General features: G+C 37.3%; 1 protein-coding gene across 1 annotated transcript in view; it reads right to left on the bottom strand.

Moving 5' to 3' along the window:
* Positions 1–4323: 4323 nt before the first annotated feature.
* Positions 4324–26097, bottom strand: part of LOC115415321 (GTP cyclohydrolase 1-like) — a 51377-nt gene continuing 29603 nt past the window's right edge. Inside the window, exons 3-6 of the mRNA XM_030128852.1 lie at positions 18799–18854; positions 9506–9537; positions 9254–9338; positions 4324–7607 (exon numbers count right to left, since the gene is read on the bottom strand). Of these exons, the coding sequence (XP_029984712.1) occupies positions 7481–7607; positions 9254–9338; positions 9506–9537; positions 18799–18854 (300 nt within the window). The 3' untranslated portion in view covers positions 4324–7480. The remainder of the gene's footprint in view (positions 7608–9253; positions 9339–9505; positions 9538–18798; positions 18855–26097) is intronic.

Genomic DNA, 26097 nt, shown 5'->3' with positions numbered 1-26097 from the left:
CACTGAGCTTTACAAATGCAAGTATTCTGTCTGGACTCCTACTGTCAGTGATATCAGTATGTGAAATGAACATGATTCCTTCATGTCTGGTGACAGTCATTTTATAATTACTTCGGACATAATTCCTACATACTGCACCTTTAATATTTTTCATTCTTGTTGTAGGTGTGGTCTGATGAAACCTTAACAAACCCACCTGAAGTGCCTTCTCCTTTGTGGCCACATGGTGTCAGTATATCCACAGAGCTCAGATGAACCTGTGCCTCTTCATGTGATGAACCCTGGGTCCATGGCGCCCCCTGCAGGTTCATCTGTGCTCTACACCCTCCTCTCTGACTCAGGACACATCAGTCCATGTCTTCTGCCTCTGACTGGTTTGTTTGGTGCTTTTTTGCGGTGCATCAGCCTCCATCCTCCCCCGCTGTGTCACATTCAGACAGACTAATGGGACGGAAAACGCTGCTTCTGAAGAATCACCTGAGTGTCTGAAAAAGGACACGTCCAAATGCCAAGTGTTCAGCAGAGCAAATAGACTGATAAGGACATGAAAAGGACCAGCAGCGCCACACTCATGTGCATTTTACCTTCTTTTATGTCACTGACTTTGTCTTCAGGCCCACAGAAACAACTCAGCTTTGTTCCACGATTGTTCATGGTTTTCATTTTTATATCTTTTTCACATCAGCTTAGTCTTACTCTTATCATCATATTATCCTTTTTATTCATATGTTTAACATTTCTCTCTCCTAACACCCTTTATTTACATTCATATTTACAAGAAGATCTACCATTTTAAGAAAGAAATAGTATTTTCATCCATTTTCGCATGTAGTGGCAAGTTACATATTGATGGCCAGAACACAAAACCTCCTTTCTGAAAAAATCACTTTTTTCAGGAAACAAAAAAACCGTTTAGTTTTATTATAGTATGGTCTTTGTTAAAAATATCTAGGCATATTCTACTGTTCTCAGACTCTCTTTCTATATTATGTGATAACAATACATACTAGATATTTATGCCTCCCAAAGTGCAGTCCATTTAATGTGAAAACTCAAAATCTAAAAATTTGCAGATAGGAGTTTGTTTGTTTTTTGGCCATCGATATATTCCATATATGTTTGCATGCATTCCATATGTCATATAAGCTTTTACATCTATTCCATGTATCCTTACATACATTCCACAGGTCATATAACATTGAGTGACTTTGTCTCTAGTTTATGGGATCATGTTCACCTTTCCTGTCTGTTGTGTCAAGTGTTGAAGGCCAGTCTGACACCTGTGTGGAATAAAAAGGATTTCTCACAGAAACCTTATCTCAGCTGGCACCAGCTCGATAAGTTCGAAACAACATAATTCTTTCTTTTCTTTTTATATAAAAGACAAAGACTGAGTGTGATTTGGTGTACTCTCACACAGACAACGTGAGCCTCTGGTTGATCTTGTACCTGTTTGGAGCTCCAATAAAATTATACTTCAAAGACACTGATCGCCTGAGGACCATTTCTTAGTTTGAGGACGAAATAGTAGAGTATTTTTTTTTCCATAACACGCATTATAAGATAAGATAAGATAAGATAAGATAAGATAAGATATACTTTATTGATCCCCCAAGAAGGAAAATCAACCAACTTCTCCAAATGTCTCTTTTTCCTTTGAAATATTAAGGTTAAGACTATTTAGGCAAAATTCCTTACTCTAAATGCAGAAAACTGTATGGTTTTTGAGGTTTTATGCCATGATTTTTCCAGATTTTTTCCCCTTTAACAAAAAAATACTGTTTTTAAATTTTAAATGATTCACTATAAAACTTGATATTCAAATTTCATTACAACTCACTCTTAACAACAACAACAATAACAGTAATAATAATAATAATAATAATAATAATAATAATAATAATACAATTTAGATAAAAACATGAAGAGACAGCTGTGGAGTTCTGCTTTATTTCAATAGGATCAAACTAAACTAAAATATTACATTAACCGTTTTAACCCATAAAGACCCAGTGCAACTTTGGTGTCAGTTCACAAATGAACTTTTCTCTATATCTATCCTTTCTTAAGGGATTTGTCACAATTCTAATAATATTATTCTCTGTATTTTGCGTTTAATCAGTATAAATCAGATATTTTCCTGTATTTTATTCACTGATCATCTAGATGTTCATAAAAGCTCAGAGTCAGTTCAAAGGTTATTTGATCAAAAACAGAGAAAACTGCAGACAAAGTGACTTCTTCATTAAATCTGTCATTAACTGAACATAAACCCACTGTGTCCATCCACTGTCAATGATCCACCTCCATGGGTTTTACTGGTGAATCCACCAGGCTCATCTCTGCAGACCCTCCTCCTCCTCCTCATGACCTCCAGCCCTCACCATGACCCGGGTCAAAACCATCCAATCAGAGAGTTGGAGTAAAGGACAGGACGTCACCTGGGAAACGCAGCACAAACATCTGGACTAATGGAAGCTGACGAGCAGACGGTGGCAACTAAAGGACAATAAATATATGATACAGGGAGGACGGAAGAATCAGAAAATAAATGGACGAAAGCCCAATTGAAAGTGAATTCATCCTCTGTGTGGAAATGACGTGGACTTTTGGACTTTTTTTTATTGTTTCTTAATGCTTTTATTTTTTTTAATTTATTTATTTTTTTCTAATTGTGCTTTTAGTCTTCTGTTCTGCACTTTGGTTGTTTTATAGTGTTTTATAAATAAAGTTGGATTGGATCATTGATAGTAAATATCTTCAGTGTAATTTTTGTATTTCATAAATTCATCCCGTGGGCCGGATCGGACCCTTTGACGGCCGGTTTTGGCCCATGGGCCGTATGTTTGACCTCCCCCGACCCCATGTGAAACACAGACAGTAGAGTCCATGCACATCAGCCTCACTCTGGGTTTAGTTGGACTTGTGTGTGTGTAAAGGATTAAAGGAGTGGAGAACAACACACAGGTCGTGGTCACATAGAGATTTAATTCGTTTGATTAAAAAGTCTTTGCACACAGTACAGAAAGTCACAATGAAGATGAAGGATCCAAAGAGCTGGTCATCCTTCACAACAAGGCCACAAAAAAAACAACAGGAGCTGTTTGGTACACTCAGCTTCAATCCAGCCCACGCATACGTCCACTCACACAGGCGGCACAGGACACCGGTGGAACAGGCCCACGTTAGCCCCCCCTCTGGACCATACCGGGGTTAAAGACGCCTGGGCCACATTATATACCCCCCACCCCCCCAGGCCACATTATACCCCATGATACCAGTGGTGTTCAGTCACATGCACAAGAATGACTTCATGTTTCAACATTTCATTAGGGGTTCAGCTTTGTCACGTACATTAAAGGAGAAAACTAATGATTACTTTTATTACTTCAACCAGAAAAGTAGAATAGAATAGAATAGAATAGAATAGAATAGAATAGAATAATTTTTCTCTTTATATTTCATTTTTCTATCTTTTCTTTACACTTGCTTGTTGTTTGTTGTTGCTGTTAACTGTGAAATTTCCGCACGGTGGGATAAATAAAATCTTACCTCATCTTCTTACCCCGCCCCATGAAGAGGAGGCCAGCTGTATTGTTTTTGGTTCAGTTTGTTTGTTTGTTTGTTTGTTCACACTTTAGCAAGAAAACTGTTGGTTGAATTCATACCAAACTGGGTTTATAGATTACCAGTGACTCACAATAGATGTCATTACATTTCGGGAAAAGTAGGTCAAAGTTCAAATTGTTTATGATTTTTTAAAATCTTCCCATTTACTTATAATGGGAGAAATATGTGGGAGGGGCTCCATCACTCCACATCTTATCTTATCTTATCTTATCTTATCTTATCTTATCTTATCTTATCTTATCTTATCTTATCTTATCTTATCTTATCTTATCTTATCTTATCTTATCAGAATAGAATAGAATAGAATAGAATAGAATAGAATAGAATAGAATAGAATAGAATAGAATAGAAGAGAGGCCAAACTATACCCTATATGATGCACAGATTTGATGACACTTACAATTTTGTTGCATTTTTTACAATGACAATAAAGATATTCTATTCTATTCTATTCTATTCTGTTATCAGTGTTTGAACATTTATATTGTTGTGAGGACGTACTAGTCTTAGAACCTGAAGTTTCAGGATGTTCTGACTTTTATTATAATGAACAGTCAAAATAATTGACCATTATGTTCCAATTGCATTTGTTTTTAATCTGCTTTTATTTTAAGGTGTAAACACTACTGAGAAGTGTGGTAGTAATGTTTAGTCTGTGTGGAAGTCTAATATTTCTACTGATGGAAGTAATAAAAGTAATGGTTTGGAGTTCTCACTTAACTTATCTCCAATAAAATGTTGAAAACTGAAGTCATTCTTGTGTCTGTCACTCAATACTACTGATATCATGGGGGTATAATCTGGAATTGGTCACTTTAACCCTAAACTTTGGTCTGTTACATCGGTTAAAACCTCCTTAAGTCAGTCTGGGGACACGACGATGTGTGGAAACGCAAAGAAAGTGACAAAAAAACCTGTAGTTTCACACTTAGTCGTCTCATCTGCTGCATCACACACACTATATCTGCCTCTGACACGAAAACCTTCAGATCTGAGCTCTGCCGTCAAGCTGTTTTTATCTGATTCATCTATTTTTTTGGTTTTATACGAGAGGCAAACTGGCACAAAGAGGCCGGACCTTTGACAGGACGGCACGATAAGACAAAAATCCACTGGAAAAATGAGAAAAATAGTGGCTTTATATTTGAGTGCAGCTTTTAATCTGCGGTCTGCATCTGGGGCGGATTCTCCACAACCACCATCTGCTGTCAAAGAGTAAAACAAATCTAGTTTTTTTTATTTTTATGATCAGCGCTGAGTTATCTACGTCTTCTACAATATAAGGAAATAAAGAGGAAGGTTTAGTGACTTTCACTAAGAATACATGAAAAAACACAGAGTTGTTGTATTTGTAAGGTTTTAAGACTTTCAAGTTTGACTTTTTATGATATTTTCTGCTGTAAACAATCAGAATATCTATTGTAAAAAACAAGTGGTTGTGAAAAATGAGTTTCAGAGCAGATTTGTATCTGCTACACAGAGGTAGCTCAGTCCTAAAAACACCTACACTTTCTTTATTATGTGGGGCTCAGTATTTCCCAAGTTAGTTTTAAGTATCGGGGTTAAAACTTGTTTTTCATCTTTATTTTTGATTTTCATCACGTGCAACAATAAAAAAAAAAAATGCATGTATTTTCAACATTTTTGTCCAGGTGATTAAAGCCATTTCATACAGTCTGTAATTTAATATAATAATACACTGCTGCCCATTAAGTTGGAATTATTCTGTTTTCAGACTCATTTCTCTTTTCATTCCTATTTAATCACTTTGGACCAGGTGTAATTATTACATAATGAGTCCCAGTCACACTTTATCTGTAACAATGAATCACATTAATACAATTATGTCACGAGAACAGGTAAAAATATGTTATTCTAACTTTATGAACAGAGCATGTGTCTGTCAGTTCACCTGCTAATTAGCCACCGAGCGCTAATTACTACCAATGGGACCTTATTTCAGAAAAAAAAAAAATCAGTCCAGTCAAAGATAAGAGACCAGACTTCTGCCTCATTTACACACAAGATGTTTGTCAATTTAAAGAATTTTACAAGTGAATAAAGTCTGAGTTTGTTGAAAAAACCTTGAATTATCAGAAAAAAAATTGTAAATATAAAGAAAACACACCTGGAAGTTATGGAGGCGTCGTCATGGTAACGGTGTCTGTCCACAATCTGGTCAGAGTCTGAAGATGGAACCATTAAACCACACCAGATCCATTAAACCAGACCAGATCCATTAAACCAGACCAGATCCATTAAACCAGACCAGAACCATTAAACCAGACAAGATCCATTAAACTAGACCAGAACCATTAAACCAGACCGGATCCATTAAACCAGACCGGATCCATTAAACCAGACCAGATCCAATAAACCAGACTGGAACTGTTAAAACAGACCAGAACCATTGAACTAGACCAGATCCGTTTAACCAGACCAGATCCATTAAACTAGACCGGATCCATTAAACCAGACCAGATCCAATAAACCAGACTGGAACTGTTAAAACAGACCAGAACCATTGAACTAGACCAGATCCATTAAACCAGACCAGATCAATTAAACCAGACTGGATCCATTAAACCAGACTGGAACCATTAAACTAGATTGGAACGTTTAAACTGGACTCAAACCTTCAAAGCAGACCAGATCCATTAAACCTGGCTGGAACCATTAAACCAGACGGGATCCATTAAACCAGTCCGGATCCAATGAACCAGACTGGAACTGTTAAACCAGACCAGAACCATTAAATTAGACCAGATCCGTTTAACCAGACCAGAGCCATTAAACTAGACCAGATCCATTAAACCAGACCGGATCCATTAAACCAGACCCGAACCATTAAACTAGACCAGATCCGTTTAACCAGACCAGATCCATTAAACTACACTGGATCCATTAAACCAGACTGGAACCATTAAACCAGACCAGATCCATTAAACCAGACTGGATCCATTAAACCAGATTGGATCCATTAAACCTCTTTAACACTTTAACACTTTAACACCTGTCATTTTGCTGTTGACATGTATCATATGTGATACTGAACTGTTTAACAGTTAACTGAATGTTTGTTTGTTTTAACAAATTGTGACTTTCTTGCCTCATAAAAGTACGTTTTAAATCTTCAAACATCATATGTGTAAATGGAGACGCAAAAAAAACAGGATCAAAACATGAATAATTGGTTTGCCATTGTCATCAGTGTCACACTTCGTCTAAAGTTGGGACACAGTGGAAGGGGCGGAGCTTAATTCACCTCTCTGTATGGACACTTCTGTTTAAAAACAACACACAAAAAAAAAAAAGATGGAAACGTAGAAAACCCATGAAGCCCTCCAGACCTCAGTCTAGGACACAGGGACAAAGCCTGTGTTGTTGACGCTGTTTGTTTTGTAAAGTCTCTGAGTTTCTGACCTTTTATCGGCGTCTGAACCCGACATAAATCCAACCCGATCCACCTGAGAAGCACGAAGCAGCTACAAAAACCTGATGTCAGGTCATGTGGAGCTGAGACCAGAAGGACCTGATGGGGTTGGTTTATCAGGGACGGTTCCTGTTCAGTCTGATGTTTGACTAACGCTCACACAGGAAACTCGTGGACAAACGGCTAAAGTCTGTCTGTCCATGTGGAACAAACAGTGTCAACGTCCCCACACAGAGGTGAAGGCTCCAAACTCTGACCAGAAAAACCACCGAGAACAGCAAAGAAAAACAGAAAAACACACACTCATTCACACTCAGACTGAAAACACACACACTGAGGGTGACCGGCCGCTGGACCGGCAGGAGGAGGTAACCCCAGGCAACAGGAGGAGGATGGCCACCACCAGGACCAGGGTCCTCAGCTCCGGATCAGGGTCAGAAACTCGTCTCGGGTTTTGGGATCTTCCCTGAAAACTCCCAACATGGTGCTGGTGACGGTTTTACTGTTCATCTTCTGAACGCCGCGCATCACCATACACATGTGCCTGAAAGCGAAACAAGAGGATTCAGCTGAACTCTGCTTCAGTGAATCTGCTCTGATGGCTTTGAAATGTAAAGACAAACAAACAGACACATGCACAAGAAATGAACCCATAACCTCTTGAGACCCAGCAATGCATTTATGTCCTCTGTAGGGGGCAAATGTTTGACAGTTTTACTGGAAAAAGTGTGGTCCATCGCAAAGGACATTCCATTAAAAAATAAAGAGAAATAAAAATTAGTCTAAAAATGTATCTCAAAAAACTGTTGCATCATGCAGTTTCCAATCAAGACAACTGTTTCATATAAAAAAGGTAAAATTTTCCACTTTCTTGGGTCTCAGGAGGATAAAGGCCCACTGTCATTTCCTTAGTGATATCTACTCTATATTTAATCTTTCTTAACTGATTTATCACCATTTCTTACAACATTATCCCCTGCATTTTGTATCTTATCAGTATAAATCATGTATTTTCCTGAATTTAACCCATAAAGACCCAAACATCCACCAGTCGACCAAAACCATCGACTGATCTAAACTGTCTAATACCTGTTTATCCATTAATCCTATCATAACATGTAAATAATTGGTGTAAAATATAGTTCTTCATCTTTTCATGTTCATCAAATATGACCCATTTGGATGTTCAGAGGTTCTGTAGTTACCGTGGAAACACCGTCATCTTCTACAACATTGGTTCACCAGTAAAACCCATGGAGTTGGATCAATGACAGTGGATGGACACACTGGGTTTATGTTCAGTTAATGAGAGACTGGACTGAAAAAGTCCCCTTTTCTTCAGTTTTCTCTGTTTCTGATATAATAACCCTCAACTTTAATCTGAGCTTTAATGAACATCTACATGATCAGTGAATTAACCCAGAAAGACCCAGTGCCACTTTGAGGCAGTTCACAAATGAATTTTTCTGTAGATTTAACCTTTGTTGAATAATTTATCACCATTTATTATTATATTATTGTCTGTATCTTGCATTTTTTTCCACTGCAAATCATGTTTTTTCTTTAGTTAATTCACTGATCGTGTAGATGTTCATTAAAGCTCAGACTAAAGTTAAGGGTTATTAAATCAAAAACAGAGAAAACTGAAGAAAAAGTTACTTTTTCAGTAAAACACATCATTAACTGAACATAAACCCAGTGTGTCCATCCACTGTCATTGATCCAACTCCATTGGTTTTACTGGTGAATCAATGTTGTAGAAGATGACGGTGTTTCCACGGTAACTACGGAGCCTCTTAACGTCCAAATGGGTCATATCTGATGACCATGAAAAGCTGAAGAACTGTATTTTACACCAATTATGACATGGATTGATAAGAGTAGTGGATCAACAGGTGTTTAACAGTTTCGTTCAGTAAATGGTTTTGGTTGGTGATAGATGTTTGGGTTTTTATGGGTTAAAGTCGTAAATTTGCAACAACAAAAAAATCATGAGTTTACAAGAAAAAAGTTCAAGAAAAGTCACATATTCTCTTCTATAAAGGGGGTGAATTTACAAGAAAGAAAAACTGAACAAAAGTACTGGTTTAAAAGTTCATCACAGTGTGGACTGACTGTGCACAAATTTGTGAAACAGTGAAAACACACCGGTGTGTATTTATGTCGTGTGCACGTGCAGACTTTACATACGTTGCCTCGATGACCACACCCACACCGGTTGGCTGCAGGGCCTCAGTGATCGCCACGGCGATTTGTTTGGTCAACCTCTCCTGAACTGAGACCAGAACAAACACAACGACACAATTTGGTTTTATTTGTTTTGATGTCTGAGTGCAGCACTTTGGCCAACTGTGCTGTTTTTAAAGGGCTCTGTAGATAAAGTTCAGTCGAATAAAACCGCCACTGGATGAAAACACTGGAAACATGACAGTTCCTCTGTACCTTGTAATCGACGGCTGTAGATTTCCACAATCCTGAGGAGAGAAGAAAAAGAATATTCAACAATAAAACCAACATGTTTCTTATTAGTGATCATTAGTCGACACTGTTTTGAACTAAACCGTTCCAGTCGGATAAAAACAGATTAATCAGCTGACTGGAGTTTAGCGCTGATAGTGGCCGATGATTAATGTCAGATGGATAAGGTTCTGAGGATCCTCCAGGAGATAAATGCACATTCAAGTGGATCTCAGCCAGAACTTGAAGCAAAACTGAAAAAACAGTTCCAGTGTCCCTGTACGCCAGCGTCTGTTCTATGTGAATCAGTCCCCATGTTATAAACCATCAAAATACGGACCACTAGAAGGAAAGGCATATTTAAATTTTTTTTTTTGTAAAAATTTCTGAAAAATGTGAAAAAATTTTGTAGACTTTGTCCCAAGGAAGATACATATAAAATATGAAATGAATCTGATCAGTAGTTTCCTCATAGAAGATGTTTGAAGAAATTGCCAATGAAGACACTGATGACAACGAAGACGACAGAAATGAAGACAACAAACATGACAACGAAGAAGAAGAAGATGATGAAGAAGAAGCCACAGCGTTTTCACAAGAACTCATGGTCTATCGGCTGCTAAGACAAAATACAGGAACACTGACAGCCTCTAAACAGTGAAAACAGGCGTATGTTTGGACACAATCTGTGATCAACCTAAATGTGTGGGACGGTCGGATTGGACAACAGACTGATGCTAGTTTCAAGTCTATTGGCTGATGATACCAGGAAGTAGCTACATCCCATCAACCAAATGGACGAGGACACGCTCCAAAAGAAAGAAAAAAATAATGAACAGAAATAAAAGAAGACAAAAATTCAATAAAGAACAAAACCTCTGTTCACATTAATGCAGATACTTAGAAAAACAATGTTTGTTTCTGTCGTCCACAAATAGTGTTTTAAGTCATAAAATCTTTTACAGTTTCTTTCCAACATGGAAAATCTTTTCCACAGGTTGGACAACACCTATGGACAGTCTTATCCACGGTGTCCACAGGCTGGACAACAGTCTTTTTCACAGTGTCCACAGGTTGAATCTTCATCTGTGGTATTTGGAGTCTTAGTTCAGAGTTCAACTGTAGTTCATTTCAGACATGTAGGATGTATTTCCAGTGTCCTAACACTGAGCAGCTGATCCTTTACTGTCTCCTACTGTGTTTAAATGTGGACTCAGGAGGTCGTTCCGTCCATGAGATGTTTATGATCTGACCTGGCGTCACCTTCGACTCATGCTCTACTCTGATTAAAACTAGTTTGGACAAATCTGACCTTTCACCTCTGAGTAAATGTCAGAGCAGACCATCCCTGAAGATCGGAGACTTTAACTAAGAAACTCCTTATTTGACCTTTTTGTCATTTATACCGTTTTATTTATAGTGTTTGGATTTATTTAGTTTATTTCTGTTCTACACTGAAGCGCCAACGTGGAGTTGGATGTATCTATTATCAGTGTGTTGAAACATCCCATAAAGTGGACAATACTGTTGTCAAACACATTTGGAAGTGTTGACATGTATCTATGATTAAACATGCTGGTGTGCAAATATGTACAGTGTATAAATAAGGGTTAAAACCTTCCATAAGGTCGTCTGCTGGTTTGTGAACTGTAATTCTGAGGCCATGACATGACTGTCTTATTGTTAATGGAAATAAGTAGGTGGAGCTGGAGAAGACAGGGGATGAAAACCCCGCCCACATCCCCTACCAGTATCATAATAAACCCGCCCACATCCACTACAACATCATAATAAACCCCGCCCACATCCACTACAGTATCATAATAAACCCCGCCCACATCCACTACAGTGTCGTAATAAACCCACCCACATCCACTACAATATCATAATAAACCCCACCCACATCCACTATAATATCATAATAAACCCCACCCACATCCACTATAATATCATAATAAACCCCACCCACATCCACTAAAAATATCATAATAAACCCCACCCACATCCACTACAGTATCATAATAAACCCCGCCCACATCCACTATAGTATCATAATAAACCCCACCCACATCCACTATAACATCATAATAAACCCCACCCACATCTGCTAACAGTATCATATCAAACCCCATCCACATCCACTACAGTATCATAATAAACCCCACCCACATCCACTACAAATATCATAATAAACCCCGCCCACATCCACTACCAGTATCATAATATACCCCACCCACATCCACTAACAGTATCATAATAAACCCCACACACATCCACTATAATATCATAATAAACCCCACCCACATCCACTAAAAATATCATAATAAACCCCGCCCACATCCACTACCAGTATCATAATATACCCCGCCCACATCCACTAACAGTATCATAATAAACCCCACCCACATCCACTACAGTATCATAATAAACCCCACCCACATCCACTATAGTATCATAATAAACCCCGCCCACATCCACTACAGTATCATAATATACCCTGCCCACATCCACTACAGTATCATAATAAACCCCACCCACATCCACTACAAATATCATAATAAACCCCGCCCACATCCACTACCAGTATCATAATATACCCCACCCACATCCACTAACAGTATCATAATAAACCCCACACACATCCACTATAATATCATAATAAACCCCACCCACATCCACTAAAAATATCATAATAAACCCCGCCCACATCCACTACCAGTATCATAATATACCCCGCCCACATCCACTAACAGTATCATAATAAACCCCACCCACATCCACTACAGTATCATAATAAACCCCACCCACATCCACTATAGTATCATAATAAACCCCGCCCACATCCACTACAGTATCATAATATACCCTGCCCACATCCACTAACAGTATCATAATAAACCCCACCCACATCCACTACAGTATCATAATAAACCCCACCCACATCCACTAACAGTATCATAATAAACCCCACCCACATCCACGACCAGTGTCATAATAAACCCCGCCCACATCCACTACCAGTGTCATAATAAACCCCACCCACATCCACTATAGTATCATAATAAACCCCGCCCACATCCACTATAGTATCATAATAAACCCCACCCACATCCACGACCAGTGTCATAATAAACCCCGCCCACATCCACTATAGTATCATAATAAACCCCACCCACATCCACGACCAGTGTCATAATAAACCCCGCCCACATCCACTACCAGTGTCATAATAAACAACGCCCACATCCACTAGCAGCGTCATAATAAACCCCGCCCACATCCACTATAGTATCATAGTAAACCCCACCCACATCCGCGACCAGTGTCATAATACACCCCACCCACATCCACTATAGTACCATAATAAACCCCACCCACATCCGCTAACAGTATCATAATAAACCCCACCCACATCCACTAACAGTATCATAATAAACCCCACCCACATCCACTAACAGTGTCATAATAAATCCCATCAGGTCATTTCAGATCCTTCATAAATGTTTACACATACAGTTGTGTTGATAACAGTATAAATGTACAAACACACTAATAACAGCTACCTGAGCTAATTAGCGGCTAGCACAGACCATAGAATTCAATACATATTAATGCTAACACCAGCTAATGCAGCTAAGTTCCTCTGGGTGTTGGAATGAATCTCCAGTGAACTTCATGACAGAATCCTCTGACGGTCTGATTAATGGAACAAACTTAAACACAAATACATCAGAAAAATAGGATTTATTCAATAAACTAGAGCTCTGAATGTCAGACTCAACAGACAAGCTAATGCTAACCCTAACCCTTATAAAGAACGTTTTGTCCTATTATTAATCTAAACAGGTGAGTCATATTTATATAAATTCACATCCTCTACCATCGTCACAGAGGAAATCATCTACAACAACCATAACTATTTCTTGTATTGGCTGTAAACATGTTTATTTCTTCTGTAAAAGTTCGTCATTTTAATATGGGGGTCTATTTGGCAGCCCGTCCAGATTTGGGTTACCAGAGGTTAAAGGTTAAAAATTAAAGGTCAAGGCCACAGCGACCACACAAAAATCACATTTATGGATATAAATGAATACAAACTCGATTTGTAAAATGATCAAGTTCATTGGCTTCATCAACAGAATGAGTCTAAACTAATTTCCTCTTATGCATTTTATTACTATTTGCACTTACTGAACTTGATTATATAACATGTAGTTTTTTATTTGTTTGGTTAATTGCAATCTTAACCTCTGAACTTTCCAACTGTTTTTTCTGTGAATCTTGGAATTTTTTTTTACCGATTGTGCCCCAGAATTACAACAGTTTAAATGTAATCACCCATAAAAAATACTAAATAAAAGGATTAAGTAAAATGATTGAGTTCTCTGTTTGTGGACAAATTAATTTGTTTTATCAACGATGGAATCCTTTTTTCTCCACTGTCAACAAGAGTGTCCTGCTGTCGCCTATGTCCTTTTGACGGAGAAATTTGTTGTTAATATTCGTTATATTAACTCTTAATCAGCCCTGAGCATTGTAAAGAGGAGTTGATCATATTAATTTTAATTTTAGATAATATTATTGGGTTTTTTTTTTTTTTTTTTGGGGGGGGGGTGTTTTTTTTCTTCTTTTTTTGTGTTTAATAGGTTTGTTATAATTTTTTTTTTTTTTCGTATTGTGTCCGTGTGTTGTTGTTGTTTTTTTTTTATGTCTAAGTACATGTTTATGTAAATGTGTAATTTAAAAGAAAAAAAAGAAAAAAAGGCAGCACAAAAGCCTAAAAAAGTAAATAAAATAAAATAAATAAATAAAAAAATTGGGCCATTGGCTAGAATCGCAGCAGCTAGACTTCTAACAGACAAACATTGGTAAATAAAAAAAAACACAGAATAAGAGCAGTGAACGGACAGTTTATGATGTTTGGATAATGGACACATCTAATGGAACATGTAGTTTTCATTTTTTATTGGTATAATTCCCCTTGTTTGTTGTTGTCGTCTTATCTTTCTGCGTTAATGCATGTTTGATCCTGTCGTTCTAACGTCCACCTGCTGAAAACATCATAAAAACCTGCAGAATCTCAGTCGTCTGATGTTTTGTGTCATGGTTTTTCTGTTGGCAGACATAACCAGCTCACATTTTAGAACAAAGTGTTGTTTCTCCACCTGTTGCCATCACTGTGAGTGTACGATGTTAATAAGCTGACGGGTTGATAAGCTGAAGCTATTGGGGTCAGCGGGATCAGATTCTACGCTAGTACACACAAACGCGCTTTAATAATCAGCTTAAACACACACATCCATGTCATCCACTCAAACACTTCACACTCCACCTCACCTTATTCTAACCTTAACCCTGAAGCCGCCGCCGCGTCGACCCACGTTCATAATAACTGGATGGATGGAAATAACAGCACGGTGTCCAGATGTTATACGCGTAACTATGGAGACAGCTGAAACAATAATCATTTTCATATCACTCAGTATTGATAAATATCATGTCGAGTTGAATTCCTCATCTAGTTGGTATGTGTTGTCCGATACCATCTGGTATTGTTCTTACCATTGTTGGGATGTGCTGCCTTTTACCATTAGTGGTATTGTAGTTTTTTGTTTTTTTTCTTACCATAGTTGGTATGTAATTATTGCTGTTTTTTACCACTTGTGGTATTGTAGTTTTTTATTTCTACCATTGTTGGTATGTAATTATTATAATGTAGGTTGACTGTTAACAGTTCCCTGTGGTAACACCACCAGGAATATACTTTATTTCTATTTTTCACACACATTTTGGTTATACAATGTAAATACTGTCAAATGAGTTGATTCTAATTTGGTTTAGGCCTATTTTGTTCATTGTTCTGGCTTGAAGTCAAAGGACAGGAGTGAGTATTTAAAATGTTATTATGTTCAGTTATTTGATGATGAGAATGGGGGTGGGATTAAAATAAGTTTTTCTTCTTCCCACTCCTTTTCGAGTATAGATGAATGATTTTGGAATTACGAATTTGCATGTATTCTGTAAATGCTTGAAATAAACAAACAAAATCTAAATCAAATCAAATCAATGTGAAATTTTAAAAAAAGGGGTTTAAAGTCTGATTTTTGATCCTGAATGAAGTCTGTAAAAACCATATGAAATGCATGTACAAAAAAAAAAAAAAAGATGCTAAGGATGAAACCAGACAAAAACAGTGTAAATGACAAAAACAGTTCCAGTGTCCCTGTGTGTCAGCATCATGTTCTGTGTGAATCAATCCTCAGTTGAATGTGTGAGGTTGTCAGGTTGTGTTCTACGTTCCAGTCCTGTGGTCTGGATGCAGATCAATCTAACTATAGAAGTGGGCGGGACTTTCACTGTAGGAGAACTCACCTAATTCAATCAAAGTCCAAATATGACTTCTATCAGTGACCAGTAGGAACTAGACTGATATCTGTAACCATTTACATGTTATAAACCATCAAAATATGGACCATTAGAAGGAAAGGCACATGTTTAATATTTAAAAAATTCATAACAAATCTGAAAAGCAAAATTTTTGAAGACTGTGCACAAATTTTGTAGACTTTGTCCCAAGGAATATACAAATAAAATATGAAATGTATCTGATTAGTAGTTTCAGAGAAGAAGATGTTTGAAGAAATTGCCAACGGAGACACTGACGACAACAAAGACAATAATGGAGATGACGATGACAAACATGACGATGAAGAAGAAGATGATGATGAAGAAGACACAGTGCCTTCACAATAACTCATGGTCTTTCGGCTGCTAAGCTAAAATACTGGAACTTTCACTGGAGGAGAACTCAGCTAATTCAAAGTCCATATATGGCTTCTATCAGTGATCAGTAGGAACTATATTAATATCTCTAACCATTTACATGTTATAAACCATCAAAATATGCACAATTATAAGTAAAGGCAAATTTTTAATATTTTAAGAATTCGTCAAAAATTCAAAAATCAAAATATATCAAATCTGAGGAGAAACTGTGTAGACATTGTCGCAAGGAAGAAACATAACATTTGAAATGAATCAGATCAGTAGTTTCAGAAAAGAATATTGTTGAAATCTAGACACTGGTGACCTTATGTTTGACCCTTCAAGGTCACTCAAGGTCAAAGGTCATGGACCCAAATGAAAGTCCATATTTGACTTCTATCAGCACTCAATAGTAACTATATTGATATCTGTGACCATTTACATGTTATAAACCATCAAAATATGAACCAATATATGGAAAGGCACATTTTTTTCAAAAACTCCTCAAAAAATACAAAACCTAAATTTCTTAAAACTGAGACCAAACACTGTAGACATTGTCCCAAGGAAGATACATATAAAATTTGAAATGAATCTGATCAGTAGTTTCATTGTAGAAGACATTTGAAGAAATTGCTAATGAAGACAATGATGACGACCAAGACGACGTAGCAAACAACAAAAGCTGAAAATCAGTCAACACAACAAAACAAAAACAACAAAATAAACCAAAGAAGATCCAATATATGCTCCATAGATCTGGACTAAAACATTACAAAGATCCATCTGATGCTAAATTTGTTGTTCTTGGTTGATTTTTACTACAGTGTTTAGCAATTTTGGGAAAAAATATATCAATGTGGACGTGGCCAAATATCAGCAGAAACAGTTGACGAACATATGATCATAAACTGAAGTTACTGTTAAAGCGGCCATACACTGTGCGATTATTTCGATCGTTGCATGTAGCTCCATCTCAAACTGTGCGAATCAATCGTAAAGTCAGGCTAACGATTCACGTTTTCTCACTGTACGGACCGATGCTCGTATGCGACCTGACTGCTCACACTGTAGGACCATACACCAGAGGATGCACCACACGTTCCAGTGTTGTATCCGGAAATACGTTAAAATACCAAGGAATCCGTAAAAGTGCATAAACGATTGTGTATTGGTGTGAGTCAAGAAATGGTAGTGTTAAACAAAAACCAATGAGCTGCTTTGGCAATATGTGCCATTATCTGTGAGGAATCAAAAAAGAAGAAAAGACAATGATGCGTTTGGTGCAGGTGTCCTGTCGAGCCACCCTACCTGTCGAGTTGAGCTACCTAGCGCTACTGAGCATGCACGTGCCCCTAAGTGTTTGCACAGTTTAAATGCCCATCAATTTGTGCTACCCCAGGCAGAAGTGAGTCATATTTTGTAAGTATATTTCTTTTATAGTTCCTTTTTAGCAGTTAGCATGGAAGCAATTATGTGCACAAAAGATAGACGTAGAATATGGACGTTAGATGATAATAGCGTAAGGAAGTTCTCATTGTATGATATAGCGTTAAGTACATGGGTCAAGTGGGTGTTAATGGCGTTTAGATTGTTGTTTAAGTTAGTTCAACAGATGCCAATAATGGTAGCCTACCATTTAACTGACTAAATCTATGTTAACAGTTCCTGTAAGCAATTACATGTGCACGAAGGATAGACGTAGAATACTGAAGTGAGATGATAATAACGCAAATAATGGTGTTTCTATAGTAGGAGCTTTATTTAATAGAAGTTATAAGCCTGTCGAAATGAGCTTCCTCTACCCATATTCAGATGAATAAGTAAATAATGGTGTTTTTCTACAGTCGAAGCATTATTTCATTTTTAAATAGGCGTGTCAAAACGTAAGGTAGCATGTTTTGACGGGGTAGCGTCAATCGATAGACGTCGCTGTCGATATAAGCTACTGGTAGCTTACTTTGACGGAGCAGCTCAACTCGACAGAACACAGGGATTGGTTGGCCAGACGTGGACAGTATGGGCTGTCAATCCTACAGCAAACGAAACTAGAGGTAAACTGCAACAGCTAAACTGCACTAGGCCAATAGCCAGCTACTGTAGCTTGTACGCTACTGTACGCTTCTGTGTTCGCGCATGCACAGTGTGAGAATTTGAGGAACATGGGCTCGTGGCACTGCTTTGACAGTGCGATACCCTCACAAGGAACGAGCAGGATTTCAAACAGCTCCGTTTTCCTTGCGAACACACGATTGCTGATCGTGAGGTGGTCGTGAGGTGTTAATGGCTTCTCCTTACCCCATGTACACTGGACGAAGCACCACACACAATCAGAGGCACATCTGGCCCCATCCCAGAAAGAGTCACACAAGTGAGAAATCGTCTCTAAAATCACACAGTGTATGGCGGCCTCAAGACGTTCACTTCATATGTTACGGAACAACTTCAGTCCTGTGTAGGTAAAAAGTCTGGTTGAGAATAAAACCTGAAAACCCACAGACAGGTTTCCTCACCTGGCCAACTTGCTGAGACCCAGAACTCTCTTGTTGGGGAGGTAACCGATGTGAACCTGAAAACAAAGACAAAACCAACACCAACATCAGTGTAATGAAAGGTTTATTGACTGTTTATCTTTCATTACATATAGAAGATAAAAGGGTTTATTAACGTTCTGCATGAGAGTTTAATATGAAGATCAAATATACACAAGCAGTGATGATACTTGAGTTACTGAAGGATATAAAGACTTATCACCAGGACCAGGTGGAGAACAGCAGAGTCTGGACTTTAATACTGGACATTTGGATTCAGAGTAAACACCTGATGACCCAGTGGTGGAGAGACTTCACATACATGTAGTTCAACTAGATTTTACTGTAACTTCCTGGTAGTTCAACTACATTATATTTTGTGCCGCATCAAGTAGTTCAAGTACTTTTAGGATCCTTTTTTTTGTCGTTTAACTCATAAAGACCCAAACGTCCACCGGCGACCAAAACCATCTACTGATCTAAACGGTTTAATACCTGTTGAGTCACTAATCTATCAATACATGTAAATAATTGGTGTAAAATACAATTCTTCATCTTTTCATGGTCATCAGATATGACCCATTTGGATGTTCAGAGGCTCCATAGTTACCGTGGAAACACTGTCTTCTTCTACAACATTGATTCACCAGTAAAACCCATGGAGTTGGATCAGTGACAGTGGATGGACACACTTATTTTATGCTCAGTTAATGATATATTTTGCATAAAAACTGATCTTTTTGTTCAGATTTCTTTGTTTTGGATATGATAATCCTCAACTTTAATTTGAGCTTTAATAAACATCAACATAATCAGTACATTGAATATAGGAAAAGACCTGATTTTTGCTTAAAAATGCAAAATACAGAGGATCACATTAGAGTAAAAGGTGATAAATTAGTTAAGAAAGGTTAAAAATAGAGAAAAAAATATTTGAGAACTGACACAAAAATAACACGGGGTCTTTATGGGTTAACTATTCAATATACAAACTACAATTCTGAGCAACAATATAAAATTAAGGGGTTTTTTAAGATGTATTTTTTTGTAATATAAACTGTATTTTACCACTGAACACAGACAGTCTCTTATTATTTCATCCTGAATGTCTTTGAAGGGATGATCATGTCATGACATCACAGCCAACGCTGCCTCTGATTGGCTGGCCCTGGCACCACTCAAATGCTTCGCAGATGTACGATCATCACTAACGATGTGTGGTCGTCACCACCATGGACAACCCTCCCACCAGCCCCACCCCCGATAGCGATGTGCCACCCCAACCATGTTCATATTTGGTTTCATATTCACCACATGTACATTCTCAATTTAACACTGAAAATAAAAAGTAGCTGCTAAAAGTACCTTTTCTAGCTGTAGTTTTACAAACTCCATTTCTCCAGAGGTAGAACTGTAGTTCGTTTGAACTTCTGCCATGATGAACTACTGTAAAGTAACTTCCCCAACACTGTTACTACCACATGGGGCGCTGGTAAGGGGGGGTAAACATGACAAATTCATGGGGCCCAGTAGTTGAGGGGGGCCCATAGAGCAGTGGAGGGGGTCCTGTGGACATAGAAGATGTGGGAATTTTGTGTAAGATCTGCTGCATTAGAGAGGTGTACAAGTCAGGAGGTGAACGTTGAAAGTGACGTTTATGGACCACACCTCCACATACCCCCACCCCCCCCAGTCCGACAGATTAAGAAGATAGGCAGTTTCCATAGATTAGGCTTTCGTGGGGCCCATTAGGAGTAGGGGCACCCCTGATCACCACACACTTAGGGAAATCTTCAGAGAAAAATCTAAGAAATCTTGACAAACACTATTAACCCTCCGGTATCATTGACGTAGTAATGTCAATATGTTTTTCATTCAGCTTTTTTTTTTTTTTTTTTTTTTTACTTTTTTGTATTTCATCAATTTGAACCATAAACTAAGATACCAAATACTCAGTAATTGTCATATTTTTTTTAACCCTTTCAATGCCATGTTTATAATGTAAAACAAAGTTGTTTTTTTTTGTTGCAAAAAGCACAAAAACTTTTTTTTGTTTTTTCAATATACTACATAAAATTTGGATTACTTGTTTTTTGTTTTGTTTTTTTCATTTTGCAGCCTGGCATATATCAATGATTAACATCAGTGTTGGTTAATCCTGCTACCACCAAAGATATTTGTCCTTGAATCTGTCTTGAATCACTGTTTTTAATGCCTGTGAGAAGCATTTAGTTCTGTCTTTAACTGTGGAATTTGGTTGTTTTACAGTGCAGATTTAATACTGTCAGTACGGACTTTAATACTGACTGTAAATCTTCTGTTCTTGGAATTGGCTGTATCTCCCTGAACTGCTACTTTATCAATATATCAGGCACCTGTGACCTTTATAACAGCTCTTCAGGACTTGTTTTTCTAACCACAGACCTAGACATGAACGTTTGTTCTCAGTCAGTTCCTCATTTCTGCTTATTGTCAGATACTTTGTCCCTTAGAAAACCACAAAGTAGGAAAATCAACATCACAGGCTAACTCTGAGGTCTTACATCCTGTCTGTGTTTATTTGATTTTAGCAGATATCATTTATTCTGCTCAGCGACAGCATCATATGTCATATCAACCAATCACATGTAAACTTAGTGCAGACTACTATAAGTTAGTACAGGGGTCAGCAACCCTGGTCCTCCAGAGCCACTATCCTGCATGTTTTAGATGTTTCCCTCTTCCAGAACACCTGACCATCGTTATCAGGCTTCTGCAGAGCTTGATGATCAGCTGATCATTTGAATCAGGTGTGTTGGAAGAGGGATACAGCTAAAACATGCAGGATAGTGGGTCTCGAGGATCAGGGTTGCTGACCCCTGAGTTAGACCTATTTTCTGTATGGGTCAGAACTGACTCCTGACAGAGGTTGAAACTTCGTCTGTCAGTTTCTCAATTGTTCACAATAAAAGGATCGCCTGATTGAAGCAAATCCATTCTCTACCTTCCATCACACAGAGTATAAATTTTTTCAAATAATTCAAATAGAACTAAGATAGTAATGTATTTGGAGTTCCTCATGGCTACATCCTCAGACCTCTCCTATTTCTGATTTATATAAATATAAGCTTGTTCCTACTTCCACCAAAAAAGCAACAAGATTTTTGCCCTTGAATCTATTGTGAATAACTATTTTTAAGGCTTATAAGTGTTTAGTTATTTCCTTAACACTGGAATTTAGTTGCTTTTACAGTGCAGATTTAACATGACATTAATTTAATAATTCAAATAGAACTAAGATACTATTTGGAGTTCCTCAAGGCTACATTCTTGGACCTCTCCTGTTTCTGATTTACCTAAATGTATGCTTTGGTGGAAACAGGAGCAAGACTTTTACCCTTGAATCTGTCTTGAATAACTGTTTTTAATGCTTGAAATTAGCATTTAGTTTTTTTCCATGACACCTGAATTTGGTGTTTTTTACAGTGCAGATTTAACATTATATTAATTTAATAATTCAAATAGAGGTAAGTTATTATTTGGAGTTCCTCAAGGCTACATCCTCGGACCTCTCCTGTTTCTGATTTGTATAAATATAAGCTTGTTCCTCCTTCCACCAAAGAACAAAAAACAAGAGTTTTGCCTTTGAATCTATCAAGATTAACTATTTTTAAGGCTTATAATAAGTGTGTGATTTTTTTCCTTAACACTGGAATTTGGCTGCTTTTACAGTGCAGATTTAACATAAATTAATACACATAAATTTAATAATTCAAATAGAGCTAAGATACTATTTGGAGTTCCTCAAGGCTACATTCTCGGACCTCTCCTGTTTCTGATTTACATGAATGTAAGCTTGTTCCTGCTTCCACCAAAGAATAAGACTCAAGATGGAAATTTAGCATATGGCTATAATCGCTCAGATTTACATGTAAATGTTCATTATTACGAACTGTCCCATTTTAAAAATCAATCAATCAATCAAACACGAAATATGATTTTTGCTTTTAAATATGTCTTGAATAACTGTTTTTAATGCTTGTAATTAGCATTTAGTTCTTTCTTTAACACTGAAATTTGATTGTTTTTACAGTGCATTTTTAACATTAGAATCACAGTGAAACAGAAGAACAAAAATGTGAATAAGGGTGAAGCCAAAGAAGAGGAGGACGAGGAGTGTGGAGCTGCAGAGTCAGTACTGTGGATGTCCGCCGGCTCTAATTCTCTTAAACACACACACACTCCACTCAAATGTCAAACGCAATTTGTTGACAAGACGAGAGAAAGGGCAGCAGCGAGAAGCGTGCAAAGATCTCTTCTCCTCCTGTTTCTCGTTTGTTTTTTCTCTGCTCGGCTGCAGCAGTCCGATAAATCGACATCAAACAGACCGAGTGTGACGGCTGATTTTTTTCACTTATCTGCTCATGTAAGTCCTATTTACTGGAACGTGATGTGAGTGACAGGAAGACATGATAAAAATAAACACAAAGGAGAATGGGGATGAAGAAGAAGAAGACAAAGGAGGAGAAGAGGAAGAAGGAGAAGATGAGGAAGAAGACGACAAAAGAGTAGAAGAAGAAGAAGATGAGGAAGAGGAAGAAGGAGAGGAAGAAGAAGGAGAAGACAAAGGAGGAGAAGAGGAAGATGGAGAAGAAGGAGAAGAAGATAAAGGAGGAGAAGAGGAAGAAGGAGAAGATGAGGAAGAAGAAGACAAAGGAGGAGAAGAAGATGAGGAAGAAGGAGAAGAAGAAGAAGGAGAAGACAAAGGTGAAGAAGAAGGAGAGGAGGGAGAAGAAGATGAAGAAGGAGAAGAAGACAAAGGAGAAGAAGAGGAAGAAGAAGAAGAAGGAGAAGAGGAAGACGAAGGAGGAGAAAAAGTAGAGGAAGGAGAAGAAGAAGACAATGAAGAGGAAGAAGAAGACAAAGAGGAAGAAGACGAAGGAGAAGGAGAAGAGGAAGAAGAAGGAGAGGAAGACAAAGGACAAGAAGAAGTAGAGGAATGAGAAGAAGAAGACAATGAAGAGGAAGAAGATGAAGAAGAAGATAAAGAAGATGAAGAAGGAGAAGAAGACAAAGGAGAAGAAGAAGAAGTAGAAGAGGAAGAAGGAGAGGAAGACAAAGGAGAAGAAGGAGGAGAGGAAGGAGAAGAAGACAATGAAGAAGAAGAAGGAGGAGGAGAAGGAGAAGAAGACAAAGGAGAAGAAGAGGAAGAAGAAGAAAAATAATAATAAGAAGAAACAGGAGAAGAAGACAAAAGAGAAGAAGAGGAAGAAGAAGAAAAATAATAATAAGAAGAAACAGGAGAAGAAGACAAAGGAGAAGGAGAAGAAGAGGAGGAAGAAGAAGAAGCCTGTGGGGTTTGATTCTTAGTTGATCTGCCGTTAACACTAATGTCCAGTTTAACCTGTTGCAGATCAACCAGGGTCTGATGTTTTGGGCAGAAGGAAGTGGAAAGGTGATGGATTTAGTAAAACAGTAAATATTTATTAGTTTGGTTTGTTTGTGTTTATCTGACCATCTGGATCCATGGAACAAACAGCTGATCCGTTCTATCCGTTAGACGTTCTCGTCAACAGAATTTATCTCTAAACTGTTTCCACTTCCTCTTAATGTACACTTGCTGCTGTTTGAAAAAAGGAAAAAAATCACCTCAAATCAGTATTTTTGTGAAATCTGTGAATTTTTCCATTTTTGTAAATATTTTCTGATGCAAAATGTCAAAATGCAGAAAAAAATCTCAACGTCACAGATTGATTTCACTGAAACAGGATGTTTTATCAAAGCAGAATTTCCTAGTTCCTCATATCTTGTGCAAACAGGAAATGATGTTGACACAATCAGGACACGAGAAAATAACATGTATACCTGATAAAAGCCTTTCAGATGAACCGTTATCCAGTTAATAAATAATATCAGTCATCATTATATCAGTGGTTTCTAATCATCCTTTAGAAATCCACCTGACTTTGAATTTACTTTAAGGTATTTTAATATAATAAATATGGACAAATAAAAATGATTTAAATGGACATTCATACATATAATAATAATAATAATAATAATAATAATAATAATGATAATTCATCATCATCACAATAATACATTTTATTTATAAAGCACTTTTCATTTTTAGCTAAAAACCACAAAGTGCTCCAAGCAGGGTACAATAAATACGATTAAAAGGGGAAGTTAAGAAACAGAAAGCAAGATAAACAGATAAAAACTGTTAAAACAGGTAAATCATGCACAGACCAGTGAAGATTATGGGAATCATTATTAATATTATTCTGATTTAATGGGCATTAAGATGCAAACTGTTAGATTACTCTAAGAAAAAACTGAATAAAGTTGCTTGTTGTTTGTTTGCTGTTAAACTGTGAAATTTCCCCAAGGTGGGATAAATAAAGTCTTATCTTATCTTATCTTATCTTATCTTATCTTATCTTATCTTATCTTATCTTATCTTATCTTATCTTACCTTACCTTACCTTACCTTACCTTACCTTACCTTACCTTACCTATATTATAAAAGGGAAGTGGACTCTGTTTGTGTCGGGTATCACCGTATCGTACAGAACTGACTGCTGCAGTTTGTCATATTTATGTATTTTTGGTCAATGAACAGACTAGTGAAAATGACAAGTTGATAGGACCGATATTTTGGGAGATATTAGTAATTTTGGAATACAATAACCTCACAACCACCCACAATCACAGAATCATAGAATTGAAGTGGGTTACTTAGCAACAGATAAACAATAGTGGCTTTTCCATTGGACATCTCCGCAAAACTTTACCAATATTTACTAAATGTTGAAAAAACAGAAGTGCGTAATGTCGGTTTTTCCATCAAATCACAAATACAATGATTTGTTTATTTATTATCGTGAGATGACACGAGAAGTCATTCCATAAACATGGTGACAAATGTAAATATGGTGTTGATTTACAGATATATTCAGTATTATTATATATTACCCCTCTATCTCGTACTAAATTAAAAAATGAATCAGTTTCCTGGCGTGTCCACACATACCGCACCATGGTTCTTTTAAAACTCTGTCAAGATCCGTTTTTTTTTTTTTTTTAATTCACATGGCTTTAGTTGAGGAAAAAGGCCTTTCCAGTGCAGTTTTGCATGATATATCATTTGTGCTACGCTCAAAAATCCACCTCTTGCCAGCACAAAAACTTTTAGTCAAAAAAAGAGAGTTTTGAATGAAAGTAAAAACTTTACAGCTGATAAATAAATAAATAAATACAAAAATAAATAAATACAAAAATAATAATTAAAAAAATACA

Source organism: Sphaeramia orbicularis, chromosome 3 (assembly GCF_902148855.1).
Source record: "Sphaeramia orbicularis chromosome 3, fSphaOr1.1, whole genome shotgun sequence".
Taxonomy (NCBI): Eukaryota; Metazoa; Chordata; class Actinopteri; order Kurtiformes; family Apogonidae; genus Sphaeramia; species Sphaeramia orbicularis.
This window is presented reverse-complemented; position numbering and strand designations above follow the sequence as displayed.